At 38.8% G+C, this 14,565-nt stretch overlaps 1 protein-coding gene across 9 annotated transcripts in view; it reads left to right on the plus strand.

Annotated features, from left to right (window-relative positions):
- Positions 1-437: 437 nt before the first annotated feature.
- Positions 438-14,565, plus strand: part of NOL4 (nucleolar protein 4) — a 244,283-nt gene continuing 230,155 nt past the window's right edge. For 3 of the 9 annotated variants that reach the window (XM_081149213.1, XM_081149216.1, XM_081149214.1), the window contains exon 1: positions 2,510-2,780. Coding sequence is in view for 3 of the 9 variants with exons in the window: in XM_081149207.1 (XP_081005333.1) it covers positions 1,560-1,823 (264 nt within the window). In the remaining 6 variants the exon portion in view is untranslated. Of the gene's footprint in view, positions 1,824-2,358; positions 2,781-2,913; positions 2,977-14,565 lie in introns of those variants that run through there. The other 6 variants (XM_081149212.1, XM_081149215.1, XM_081149207.1 and 3 more) reach the window with 5 other exon arrangements.

Genomic DNA, 14,565 nt, shown 5'->3' on the forward strand with positions numbered 1-14,565 from the left:
ACCGCACACCCTCGCTCCCCCTCACACACGCACGCTCTCAGCCTGGCCGAGCGGGAGCTACTGACCATTTTGCAAGTGCTGGGACCGGCTGCGGCGCAGTGGGTACAAACACTCAGCGTTCCCATTCGGGGCTTTGGTCTTGGAGACGACGACGAGGGGCGAAGGTGGGCTAGGGCGCGGGCCGGGCGCGGGCACCGGTCGGGCCGCCCTCCTGGCAGAGCCGCCCCCCGGGACGGGCGCGGGCCTCCGCGGAGAGTACAATGAAGAGGAGCGGCCGCAATTGCAGAGCGCGAAGGATGGGAACTCCCCTGTTTCCAGCTCTTTAACAGACGGGTGGAAATCCTGAATGGAGGAACAGCTGATTCCATTTGCTTGAGAGAATCGTCCCGAGGAACTCGTCTTTGGCTACTCTGATTAGTGGAGGGGGTGTCCGTGACGTGGCAGAGGGGAAACAGACACCCGAAACCTCCTGTGTGAACTGCAAACTGTAACCAAGCAAGGGGGAAAATGACCTCTTCATATATTTTAATTTCATGCAAATGGCTTTAAACATCATAAACGTACTTCTAGGTCTGTGCCCAGTTCAGCAGAAACCAGAGGAGTCCTGAGGACCCCGTCATAATCTGGGAGACCTGCCTCCAGCGGCCTGCCTTCGTGTACCCACATCGCCCTGGAACGGAGATCTGTTTGGGGTACCGCTGTCTATCCAATGGGACTGTGTGGCCAGATCTCCATGAATGGTTTCCCTAATGATGGGACTTAACTCCTGGAACCTACCTGCCGGGCTGGAATTTAGCCTCAATGCCTCTGAAGAAATGACATTTTAAGCCGTTTAAAAAATACCTTAAAACATTGTCCTGTGTAGCAGGATTGGATAGGCTTAACAACATGACAGGTAAGAACTTTCTCTCTTTCTAGTCCCTGAACGCCCCGCGCAGGGAAGGCCAACGCGGAACAGGACCCTGGAGGAAGGAGAGCGCGGGGCCCGGGTCCCCGGGGCTCCGAGGCTGGGCTGGGCGGCTGCTCCCCGGAGACGCGCAGCCCTCGCTCCCGGACCGCGGGGCCAGCGGCGGGGGGAGCTTTAGGGGCGCACGAGGGGAGGCGGCGCTGCGCTCCACCTGCTCTGCCCAGGACGTAACCCAGGCGCGAGGCGCCGAGGGACCACCTGAAAGTCAATATTGGGATTTTTTTTTTTTTTTAATAAACCAAAGAATGAGATTTTAATGATTCAAAACCCAGCTAGCTCCTCTGGCTAGATGCTGTTGGGATGGTCCTAGTCACACAATTTTAGAGACCGTCCATCACTAAGGAGAAGAGCGTCCGAGACGTCCGCCGCGATTACGAATGAACCAGAGACTCGGTAGCGCAGGGCATTGATCGCGGGTGCCCAGCCGGACCCTCCTCCCCGCCCCATTCCTGCCCCCACCCGAGCCAGGCTCCGGCGGCGGCCCGGCCCGCGTGTCCCTGCATCGTGGCGGGGACTGCATTTTTCATGAGCCCGGGGTGAACAGGTGCGAAGTGCGCTGGGAGCAGCCGGCCGGCGGCCGGGCGCGGGGAACATGGAGAGCGAGCGCGACATGTACCGCCAGTTCCAGGACTGGTGCCTCAGGACTTACGGGGACTCAGGCAAGACCAAGACGGTGACCCGTAAAAAATACGAGCGGATCGTCCAGCTCCTCAACGGCTCCGAGTCCAGCTCCACGGACAACGCCAAATTTAAATTCTGGGTAAAATCGAAGGGCTTCCAGCTGGGCCAGCCTGACGAGGTCCGCGGAGGCGGCGGCGGCGCCAAGCTAGTGCTGTACGTGCCGGTCAAGACCACGGTGAGTGACTCGCCCGCCTCTGTTATTTGTCTGCGGCGGCAGCCGGCGGGGAGGGGGGAGGGAGGGGGGAGAACGGGGGAGCCGCGAGCCACCGTTGGCTCGTGTGGCCCCCCCAACCCCCTCCCCAAGTCGTCCCCGCTCTCATTAGCCAGGCGCGTCTCCCCCACCGCGGCGTCTTTGTGGTCCTTTATTTTAAAGCGGCAGCGCACCTCCAGAGCCCGCGGCGCTCCTGCCTTCTGGCTGCGGGACTCGCTGCCAGCGCCTCCCGCCCCGGGTCGGGCGGCGTCCCGCGTCCTCGTGCTGGGCCATTGTCCCATGTCCTTCGCCGGGCGCCTGGCGCGTGTCCCGCCGTCGCCACCGCGCATAAAGGCCACGCTGGAACCCCAGCTGCACGCTCTCATAATAGACGATTCTGATCGATAGGCTACAGTGTTTCCTTATTGGTACAAAGACCGAATGTGGCGCTAGTCGTGAATTGGGGGGGGAGGGGGTTCCCCTCCTCCCACCCCCGCGACACTTATCATGTTTTATTGTTAGACAGCAGCCTGGGAGACACGGGGCTGCCCGATCGCCTGGATCACTCCCAGAGATCTTGTCCTGACTGTTTAGATTGCAGATAATATTCCGGAGATTGCGCCTCCCCGCCCCCATTCCCTTCCTCACGTCCCCTTTTCACAAATAAAGCCGTTGCTACACGATGAACAACAAGATGGGTTTGGGCGCGAGCAGACGGTGCTCGTATTTGTTCCTCGGTCGGGGATGGCCCTAGTCGCACGGCCACCAAGCGCTCAGCCCCGGCGCGGCGAGGTCCCGGCTGCGGGCGCCCAGGATGTCTCAGCCGCTCCGGGCCGGGGGAGCGGCGGCGGCGCCAGTTTCCTTTGAAAGAAGATGGGAACTGAGGGCTACAAGTAGGATTTGAGCTCAGATCCCTGAGAGTTCTTTCTTCGTCGTGCCACGGTGGGTACTCGCCTGGCGTAGGGGTGGGGGAGGGTATCCGGCGTCCTTGGCATTTTTGCCTGGCTTTGGGCTTCTTGAGCATTTGCCCCTCTGCCTCCCTCCCTCCCTCCCTCCTGGCAACTGTTCCCCGTGCAGTATTCCTGGAGGATGCTAGAAAGGAGGTGTGCTGAAAGCTGTTCTTCCATCTCAAACGGAGGTATATTAAATTGGAAATATGCACGTGAAGGGTTTTTTTTCCAAAGAATTGTTGGGAGGATTCTTTTAGGTTTGGAAAGCAATGAATGTATGGTTTCCCGAGATTAGTTAGGTGTAGTTGTTTGGAGGAAGTATATTTGTTTTGGAATTTATATGGGAAATGGAAATAAAGGTGAAGTGAAACACAGAGAACTTCTGTTTTTGTCTTTGTTTTTTTAAATGTACTATTTTTTGAAGGTTTCTAGGAGGAAAATTCGAAATGCAGCCTTCTTGAACATGTGGCATTGCTAAAGACAATGGTGAGATTACTGTCTTGCTTGGACTAGGTGGGCATGGATTACACTGAGGTTTATTTACATCTGGATGAGCCCAGAAGTCTGTTGTAGCCCAGGAAGTGCTTTGATTCATTTGTATTGGGAGTAACATGAAGAACCTGATTTTAAAAAATAACTTATTGTTTAGACAAAATTGGAATTCAGAACATAAGACTATTTTCCTTTGGGCAGTATTGATCTAATTAAATGAATAAAGTAATTAAGGTATATTTACCTAAATAGTATTTAATATTATTGTATATGTTTTTAAAAATATGGCTAGCTGGGAAGTTTGTTTTTCATTCCATTCATGTTAAACTTAGTTCCCTCTGTTTACCTGCCCGATAGCTTCACATGTGTATTGGTCCAATACGTTCATACTTGCTTGGATTTGGTTACATCCACTATGTATAAACAGATGTGCCTTTTTAAAATATCAATTAAAATTTCTAAGTAATATGAATTCTGTAATGGTTATAGAGGCACTAAGATAAACATGGACGCCAGTAATTCAGACCAGCGTTCTTATACTCAGATACACATTTCATTCAAAAAATTAATGAAGAGTTGTTAAAGAATTACTGCTAATACACCTAATAGAGTAACAACTCCAGGGTTAGTAATAAAGAAACAAATATATATATTTTTCTTTTCAGTAAAGATTCTACATATTTATGGGAGAAAATGTAATCCATCAAGTGATATTCTTAGATAATGGTTTCCATGTAGTATTTAAGAACTCAGCTCTTCATTTAAGCCTGTTTTGAAATGCTGAAGACGTTTTTAATTCATGAACTCTTCTATTGCTCTTTATGAAATTTTTATGCGGCTCCTGACATAGAATTTTAGGCTCCTCCTTCTCTGAGAGACAGCCAATCGTCATGTCAACAAGTTAAAAAAAAATGATCCTTTTTTGTCCTGTGTTCTCCCACATCTCAAATTATTTCTTCCTTAAAAATACGTTGACTTTTCTTATTTTTAAAAGCAGGAGTGCAATCACCAGAGAATCAGAAACTGTATTTTCTTTTCCTTTAAAGGCATATGTCGGTTGAATAAAATGCTGTATTTGAATGATATCTTCAAGTAGACTAGGAATCATTCTAGCTCTTGGAAGCTGGCTTTGCTGTCAGTGAGAGATTTGCACCTGATGTTGCAGTACCCGCTGCTGTTGATAATTAGACACCATTACTACTGAGAAAAGGGAACGAGAGAAGGGGAGAGGACAGGCTGCGGCTAATTAACTACTTGTGTTTAATGAAAGAAAGGGAGACTGATAGCAGCTAGGAGGTCGTACTAGAAGAGAGTAGACACGCCACACACACTTAATGGAAACAGAGTATCTTTCAGTCTAAAAGAAGCTAGGTTCTGCCTCTTATTTTCCCAAAAGAATAGATGTAGCTTTGCAAATAGGCTTCCCCTAAAGCCTAAATTTAACCGATGATAAAATCAAGCAAGTGACAACTGGCTTAAAATAAAAAAATGTAGAATACTGGAAAAGATTTTTTTAAATGCCCTTTAATATTTGTCCTGGCCATGCCCAAAGCTGAGGGGGCATATCTGTCACTGTTTAGATTACTCTGTGGCTGAGGAGATACTGTTTGGTCACCAAGCAACAATATCCTGCAACTCAGCCATTTTAGGTCTAGCGTGGGACCTGTTTGCGTGTGCACGCGGGCATGCACGTGGGCACACACATGCAGCGTGTTGAGCATGGCATCTGAGTTTTCTTCCCCAATACTACCATTTTATTTTTATATGTTCTTTCACTAAAGGTGTCAGAAATTTAGAAGAATGAAATGATGAATAACTTATAACAGTTCTGTCAAAGATACAGCAAATGTCTGACATTGATTATAAAAAATATGTTTAATCAGTGATCATTTAAAATTAGCATTACTATGGTTACTTTGTTTTACATATTTGAGAGCTCTAGTTTCATTTGTTTTTAGAAGCTTTTCATCCTGATTGACATTTTTTTCTGGTAACAATTAGTTGGAAACCTCACACAATTTAAACTACCAAAACACATTATACCACTTGATATTATGAAAAGTAAACTTGGAAAATAACCAGAAAATTCATTAACGCTTTCCATTAGTTATATGATTAATGCATTATTGTGTATTTTTAAAAAGCCCACTACACTGTATAAAACATTAGGAAATTTGGTAAACTTACATTTTTATTTGCTCTTCAGTCTTATACAAACAGGCTAATGAATATCCAAACTGTAAAATCAAATAACATGAGTGATGCTTTTCTTGACCTATATTTGTAGGAACAGACACTTAGATCTAATTTTTGCCTTTCATGTATTTTTTCCCCTTCTAGTCTTTCTACTGGGGAACATGAAATGAATTTTTCACCCAGAGAGGAAAATGCATTATCTTTAGTATGTCATTTAAAAATGATGATTTATTCAGTTCTACAGTCTGTAGCCTCAGATTTTATATTGTTCTTGCTGTGTATACTACTAATTATTACTGTACAGTGATTAGAATAAATATTCTTGGGCTGGTTCATAGACAGTTACTGGATTTTTTTCGGTCTTTTTTTTTTTTTTTTTTTAGTTTTCTATGGTTTGGGTTATAAATTATTTATGCTATATCAGATTGAAGGAAATAATGCCTCATAATGAGTCTGTATACATTTCTACCTGGCCTAACCTCACATATATTAGGCCTTGCTCTAGATGCTACAGAACTTTCAGAAAATAGAGCTCAGGAACAGCACCAGCTATATATTAGGATACTTTGTATCTATGACAGAGACAGATCATAGTTGTAGTCAGTGAGACATAAGGAAAATTTTGCTTGTCTCCTAATACTTTTACAGTGGGCATTGCTATTGATAAGTGATGCATTTTTCTCATTTAAAGTATTTTGAGACACTATATGTAGACTAGGTCTTTGGAGTCAAAAGATCTCAAGTATGAATCTCAGAAATGTGGATTATTAGCTGATATTAGTGTCTTTTATGAGTTGCTCTGAGAATAAATCGTGAATGGCAAGTCCCTAGCACAGTGCCTATGTAAGGCTCTCAGGGAAGAGTGGGACCTTTACGAGAGGCCAATAGCAAATACAGAGATGTGGCAGCAGAAGTTTCAAGAGTTTCCATTCCACGTGAAGAACATAAAGACCTTTACCAATAACTGTTGTATTTGCTAAGACTCTTTGTAACTAACCAGGAAAGATTAAAGTGAATCTAACATGGTTTCGGTTACATTCATTCCAGGATCCTGGGATAACAAGATAAAATATACATTGGACAACATAGGTGACAGGGTATAGATTTTAGAGCAAGATTTAAATCCCAGATTTGATATTTACTGGAGCTATGAGTTATGGAAAGTTTCCTAACTAAAGATGCATTTTCCCTTTGTAAATGTCAGTAATAATATTTGCCCAACTTGCTTTGAATAAGAATAATCATAATTCATAAGCATATAGCATATGCCTAGCACATAGTAAATGCTAAAAAATAGAAGCTGTTTTAAATATTAAGAAGAACACCATGATATAATTATAATTGGGTATATGTTATAAACTCAAAAATCACATTGCAACAGTTATATATAATAAATATACACATATATATCCCAAAAATGAATGTATATACACTTTAACAGCTGATAGCTCAATTTTGAAAATGAAATATATTTTAATAAACACTGTCTTTATAATTATTCAAAGTGTGTGTATATAGTTTTTGGGACACCCTATATCTGTACATATTATTCAGATATTTTCGCTGCCTGCTTCATTTTTAGAAAATAAAAATGACTTTGCTTTTGTAAAAGTGGTATATACCCATTATTTAAAAAATCTAAATGAAAAGGAAATAAAAAAGTTTAAAGGTCACACTAAATCCCCCACCTAGATATAACCACCATTAGGTAATTATGAGCATCATTACAGATGTCTTTCCAAACATGATTGATTGATATAATGATTAATATGGACAGGCAGAAATATTTTACCAAAACCAAGATGATAATTGTATGCTAGTTTAAGTAAGAAGAATAAAAATAATATTACCAAAATGTAACAAAAGAAAAAGGGATACATGAAATTAAAAAAAAAATGCTAATATCCAAATTCTTCTTTTCAGAGGTATTTATTTCTGAAGTTAAAAGAAGAGATTAAGAAAAATATTAAGATTTTGAATTATTTTTTTAGCTATAAATTTCAAGTTTATACATATCGTTGACTTTCTCCAAAGGTAGATGAGAAACAAGCCTATTTCGCTTTCCACCTCTTTGTTCCTTTATCCTTGAAATGAAATAATGTCATGAAGATATATTTTGAATTTCTTTTCTCACTAAGGAATTGCACTCATGTCTGTGGTTTCAGTTGTATGTTCTGGTGACTTAATGATTATCTTCTGAGGTTCTGATTTGTATTTTGGGGTTTCTACTGAATGTTTCTCCGCCAAGATATCCCAAAGCACTTCAAACTATGTCTTTCTTTCTTTAAATTTTAAAAAACACAACATAATATATTCCATCTTAACTGCTTCAGATACCTCATTATCATAATGTCCTCAAGATTCAGTCACGTTATAACACGTGACAGAATGTCCTTATTTTTTAGGGCTGAGTATTATGCCATAGTTTGTGTCCCACATTTTGTTTATCTGTTCATCTGTCCATGGACATCTGGGTTGCTTTTACCTCTTGGCCACTGTGAATAGTGCTGCTCTGAACATGGGTGTGCAGATATTCCTTCAAGGCCCTGCTTTCAGTTCTTTGGGGTATATAGGATTGCTGGATCATAGAGCAGTTCTGTTTTTAATGTTCTTGAGGAACTGCCACACTTTTCCATAGCAGTTTCACCACTTTATAATCCCACCAACGCTGCGCAAGGGTGGGCACTTTTTAAGGCTAAGAGACTGACGACTTTGCTCCTCATCTAGAGTTCTCCGATAAGTATACTTCTTTAGGTACTGCAAGTATTGAATGTAACACAATTAATAATATTATAACACCTCAAATTTATCAAGTTCTTTCTATAGGGTAAGGTATTAAGTTCTTATTACAGGTTAAGGATTGGGCTAATCTCTTTAAACAAAAAGTCTCTTTACTGTTCTCAATAGTCCTATGGTTTTAGTGCTTTATATTATACACCTTAGAAAATTGTGGTTTAGGTAAGGTGACCTTCTAAAGTCACACAGCTTCAAAGTGTTAGAGTTAGGATGCAAAACCATTTTGGTTGCATTCCGAAGTTCTTACTTTGGCCTCCAGACTGTTTAAATAATGTCGTCCAATTATTTCACACACACGTCTATCTTTGCCACTAAGGATCTTCCCTATGGTTGTACACTTTGTGGTAGGCAGGATTCTTCAATAGCTCCCAAATGACCCTCATGCTTGTATAATCCCCTTCCCTTTGAGTGTAGGTGCGACCTGTGAATATGATGAACTGTAACTCCTATAATTCTGTTATGCTGTATGGTACACTTGGATTTAAGAAAGGGGGTCTTTCAAGTGGGTCTGACTTAATCACACTAGCCTTTTGAAAGAGAACATTTTTTCTGGCTCCTAGCAGGGTAAGTCAGAGAGTTTCAAAGCCTGTGATGGATTCAATGCAAGGAAGGTTCTCTGGTGTTGAGATGGAGGGGACCATGTGGTTAAGAGCTGACAGCAATCTCTAGGAGCTGAGAGCATGCTTTTCCACAGCTAGCAAAACAATGGGGACCCAAGTCCTACAACCACAAGGGAATGAAGTCTGCCAGCATCCCAAGGAAGCTTGAAAGCAGATCTTCTCTTTATTGAGCTTCCAAATAAAAATGCAATTGGCTGACACGTTGATTTCAACTTTATGAGAACCTGAACAGAGGACCCAGTTGAAATGTGCTAGACGTCTGACCCACAGAAATTGTGAAATAATAAGTTTGTGAAGTTTTAAGCCACCCAATTTGTCATGATCAGTTATGTAGCAAAAGAAAACTAATACATAGTCTTTTGGTATTAATATTCCCAAAAGCATTTGTGCAGTTAAAACAAGTCAGCTCCTTAAAGAGCATATTTGGCCTGGCCAGTGTGGCTTAGTGGTTGAGCCTACCCGTGAACCAGGAGATGGTGATTAGATTCCTGGTCAGGGCACATGCCCAAGGTGTGGGCTCCATCACCAGTAGGGGGCGTGCAGGAGGCGGCTGATCAATGATTTTCATCATTGATGTTTCCATCTCTCTCCCTCCCTCTTCCTTTCTCTCTCTGAAAACAGTAAAAACATTAAAAAAACCCAACTGTATTTAACTAAAATTATTTTTGGTTTAAGATATAGTTGGGGACAATTTAAATGTGCTTTTATCCTAATGTGTTGCCATTTTTATAGTTTCTGATGAGATGGTCCATAATTTAGTAAAATATATCATTTTGAACAAATCATTTGAAATATTTATTGATGTAATATGTTATATATAAATCACTTGATTTTTCTCTTTGTTTTAATTTTAAACATTTTTATTTTATTATATTTCACTTATCTCCTAAATAGAATACAATATGGCCTACTGTTTTAGGTTTTTCATGAGAAGATGCATACAGATCAGTGCACATATTAAAAGAGATTATTATTCACATAATTATATTAATGCAAATTTAAGTATTTTTTAAAACAATATATAGAAAAAAACTATAAAAATATAACATTTTTTTCTGATTTATTATAAATAACCATCTATAATTTCATTTTTAAATAATTATTTTAACATAATGCATTTTAAAGAATACATAATATTTGGGGAGTACAGGATAGAAAATAACAGTAATAGGTAGATCTTTTTCAGTTTTTATGATGTTAGAGGGAACTGGAGATGATTTTCCCTCTCTATGTAGAGAAGAAAAAAAATCTTTATTTTGATTTTCTTCCCTTCTCTCTATATGAGGTTTATTCGATAGGCTCTTATGTTCCACTCTTCCTAATTTTAATCAAGTATTCATTTGTGATAGTTATTCTCACAGCTACAGATTTTTCAAGTGTTTGGAACTGTTAGAAAACTAGAAAGTTGAGAAGGAGATTCAGAAATAAGCTCAGGAAACTGGAAGCTTAACTTTGGTAATAACAGGAAGAAATAACCTATCTTACAGGCAGAGAGCTAGTATTTTTGTTATTATTAGTAATTATTTTTCTTTATCTTTTTTAGTTATAATGTGTTTTCAGAAAATGTTATTTGATTATTTGTGTCCCATCATTAGGTATAAAGATCGTAGTCATTGAAATGAGATTGGTCAATGTTTTTTTGAATTTTGTTGTTGTTGGATGTGGGGGTTGGTGGGGGCATATCCACAGGCCTGAGGTGAGACAGAGGCAGCCTTTCTCTTGGTTTGCAGTGGACCGAACTGTAGTTGCCAGATGGCTGGAGGGTTTTAGGGGTTTAATCTAGGGATGTGGGGGGCAAAGCTGAGTGGCACATATGAGGATCTAATGTCTAGCTTGGTCATATTAGTACCATGCTGTAACCAATTGACCTAATTAGGTGAGATTGTCAAGTCTATTATCAAAGGTTTGTTTGTATTGCAGATGTGGGTCATTGTTCCCCCACTAGTCTCTGCTTTCATGCTCGTTGGTCTTTACCTGAGGTCAAGAAAGGAGTTTCGATATATTTGTTATAGCTCATTTATCTCTATGAAAGCTACCATTACAAAACAATTCACTGATCTGTTTGGTCTCACTTATTTGGGATATGTTAATTTAGAGTTAGAATTTATTTGAACAGGGGTAAAATGCCATTACCTTGAACTACCTGTTAAAAAATGATTTATTTACAAATTCGTAATTAATAAGATAGCACTTCTATAATGAGAAAAAAAACACTTTTTCTTAAACTGACTCCATCCTCATATAAACAATTCATATGTTCATTTCATTATAAATGGCTTTCTACTTAATACAGTAAGTACCTTTTAGCTAATTTGCATTATTGTGTTTGTTGCCAATACATAGAGTATAATAGTACTGTGTTTCCTAGAATTTTCAAATAGGGAAAATAATATATCCTTCTAGAATTAAAACTTTAAAATCATCGATTAGTACAGTGATACGCAAAGTCACTTTAAAGTGACAGAATGGCTGCTTGAAAATATTATAAAAGCTCTCTTAATAGAGCATTACTAACTAGTAAATTAACCAAAAGTCTCTCTTCTCTCTACAACATACTGATTCCCAGGGTGTGGACAGACTTATTCATAGTCTACCCTATAGTTACTTGCAATTTGTGCACATAAAGTTGACATGTATGCATAGCATTGGTTATGTTCTTCCCATGCCTCTTTTTTCTAGTTTCATTTATTATTATAAATATGTGATTTAAGTATTTTATAAACTGATGAAATGAGTACATGAACTTAAATTCAGTTCTTTATAAAGACTCCAAATAAATGCGAATCACTAAAAACTACTGGGAAAAGAGGGGGAAAGTAAGAAAACTTAGGTTTCTACACTGCCTAGATTGCTTCACAAGTACTGACTAACTTCACTTTCTACTTGAAAGTAACTGAAACTGGAAATCAGAGCAATGTATATTAAAGAGGGCTTGCCCACTTGGAATGTCAATCAGTAGACCCATACTTAAAGCAAAGATCTTTGTCCCATCACAAAAGTTTAGCCAAAATAAAGTTAAGCAAATAATTATATATAATATGTATTAAATGAAAATTTGATATTAAGGTGTGTATTTTATCCCTTCCATTTTTTTTTGTATATACTGAACAAATTTATAATAGCTTTATGCATTTAAAATTTTTTTTTTGTTTTAAATTTATTAAGGTATAATTGACATACAACATTATATTAGCTTCAGGTGCACAACATAATCATTCGATATTTATATATATAATTTGAAATAATTGCAATAAGTCTAGTTAAATCTGTGACCCAAACATAGTAATAAAATATTTTTTTGTGATTAGAACTTTTAGGATCTATTCTCATAGCAACTTTCAAATATGCAATAAAGTATTATTAGCTATAGTCACCATGCTGTACATTACATCCCGTGACGTATTTTATAACTGGAAGTTTTTGTCTTTTGATTTCCTTCACTTAGTTCAGCCAACCACCTACTTTCTGCCTCTGACAAATACCAATCTGTCCTCTGTATCTATGAGCTTGTTTGTTTTTTCCTTTTAAGATTCCACATATAAGTGAGATCATATGGTATTTGTTTTTCTCTGACTTTTTTCACTTAGCATAATGCTCTCAAGGGCCATTCATGTTGTCACAAATGTCAAGATTTCATTCTTTTATTTATATGGCTGAATAATAACATATTGTATATATGCCACACTTACCCATTCATCTGTATATACCACACTTATCAATTCATCTGTCAATGAGCATTTAGGTTGTTTCCACATCTTGGCTATTGTAAATACTATTGCAATAAATATGAGGATGCATATACTTTGCAAGTTAGTGTTTTTGTTTTCTTTGGATAAATACCCAGACATGAAATTGCTGGATCATATGGTTGTTCTATTTTTAATTTTTTGAGGAACCTCTGTACTGTTTTTCAGAGTGGTTGCAACAATTTACATTTCCACCAACAGTGTATCCTTGCCCAAATTTATAATCTCTTATCTTTTTGATGATAGCCATTCTAATAGATGTGAGATGATATCTCACTGTGGATTTGATGTGCACTTCCCTGAGCACCTTTTCAGGTATCTGTTGGCCCACCGTATGTCTTCTTTGGAAAAATGTCTATTTAGATCCTCTGCCCATTTTTTAATCATATATATATATTTTTGCTATTGAGTTGTATAACTTCTTTATATATTTTGGGTATTAACCCCTTGTCAGATATATGATTTGTAAATACTTTCTCCCTTTCAGTAGGTTGTCTCTCATTTTCTTGATGGCTTCTTTGGCTGTGCAGAAGTTTTTTAGTTTGGTGTAGTCTCACTTGTTTATTTTTCCTGTTTTGCTTTTGCTTTTAAAAAAATTTAAAAAAACCAAACACGTCACCAAGACTGATGTCAAGGAGTTTACTGCCTATGTTTTAAAAGTTTTATAGTTTCAGGTCTTATATTCAAGTCTTTAATTCATTTTAGTTAATTTTTATGTATGGCATAAGATAATGGTCCAGTTTCATTCTTTTGCATGTGGCTGAGTAGTTTTTCGAACATCATTTATTGAAGAGAGTGTCCTTTCTCCATATATTCTTGGTTCCTTTGTCATAGGTTAATTGGCTATATATGGGTGGGTTTATTTCTGGACTCTCTGTTCTGTTCTATTGATATGTATCTGTTTTTATGCCAATAACATACTGTTTTGATTAAGTACAACTGTTTAATGAAATTTGAAATCTGCGAACATGATGCCTCCTGCTTTGTTCTTCTTTTTCAAGATTGCATTGGGAATTCAGGGTCTTTTGTGGTTCCATACAAATTTCTGGATTGTTCAATTTCTATGAAAAGTGTCATTGGAATTTTGATAGGGATTGTTTTGAATCTGTAGATTTCTTTGGGTGGTATTGACATTTTAATATACAGGGTAGGCAAAAGTAGATTTACAATTGTGAGTATGTGAAATGCAGAGTTTTTTCTTGTATTATTGCTCACTTATTAATTATTGTATTTATAATTATTAGCCTGCTTTTGCCCATCCCCGTAATATCTCCCAATTCATGAACATGGAGTATCTTTCCCTTCATTTGTGTCATCTTCAACATATTTCATAAATGTCCTTTATAGTTTCTGGTTAACTGGTTTTTAATCTCCTTGCTTATCCTAGGTATTTTATTTTATGATGCAATGTAATTAGAATGGTTTTCTTAACTTCTGTTTCTGAAAGTTTGTTGTAAGTGTAAGAAATCCAACAGCTTCTGTTTATTGATTTTGTATCGTGCAACTTTACTGAATTTGTTTATTAGTTCTAATAGTTTCTGGGTGGAGTCTTTAGGGTTTTCTATATATAAATTATGCCACATGCAAATAGTGTGACAGTTTTACTTTTTTCTTTTTAATTTGGATGCCTTTTATTTCTTTTTATTGCCTAATTGCTCTGGCTAGGACTTCTAACATGTTGAATAAAAGTGGTGAAAGTGAGTAGGTCTTTGTGTTGTCACTAATTTTAGATGAAAAGTTTTCAGCTTTTCAACATTGAGTGTGATATTAGCTGTGGTACTTTTCTTTTTAAAAAAATCAGAATTTTAATTTTTTAAAAGTATGTTTTTATTGATTTTAGAGAGGAAGGGAGAGGGAGAGGAGGAGGAGGAGGAGAAGGAGGAGAGAGAGAGAGAGAGAGAGAGAGGGAGGGAGGGAGGGAGGGAGA

This window comes from Miniopterus schreibersii (assembly GCF_964146895.1).
Source record: "Miniopterus schreibersii genome assembly, chromosome: 10".
Lineage (NCBI taxonomy): Eukaryota > Metazoa > Chordata > Mammalia > Chiroptera > Miniopteridae > Miniopterus > Miniopterus schreibersii.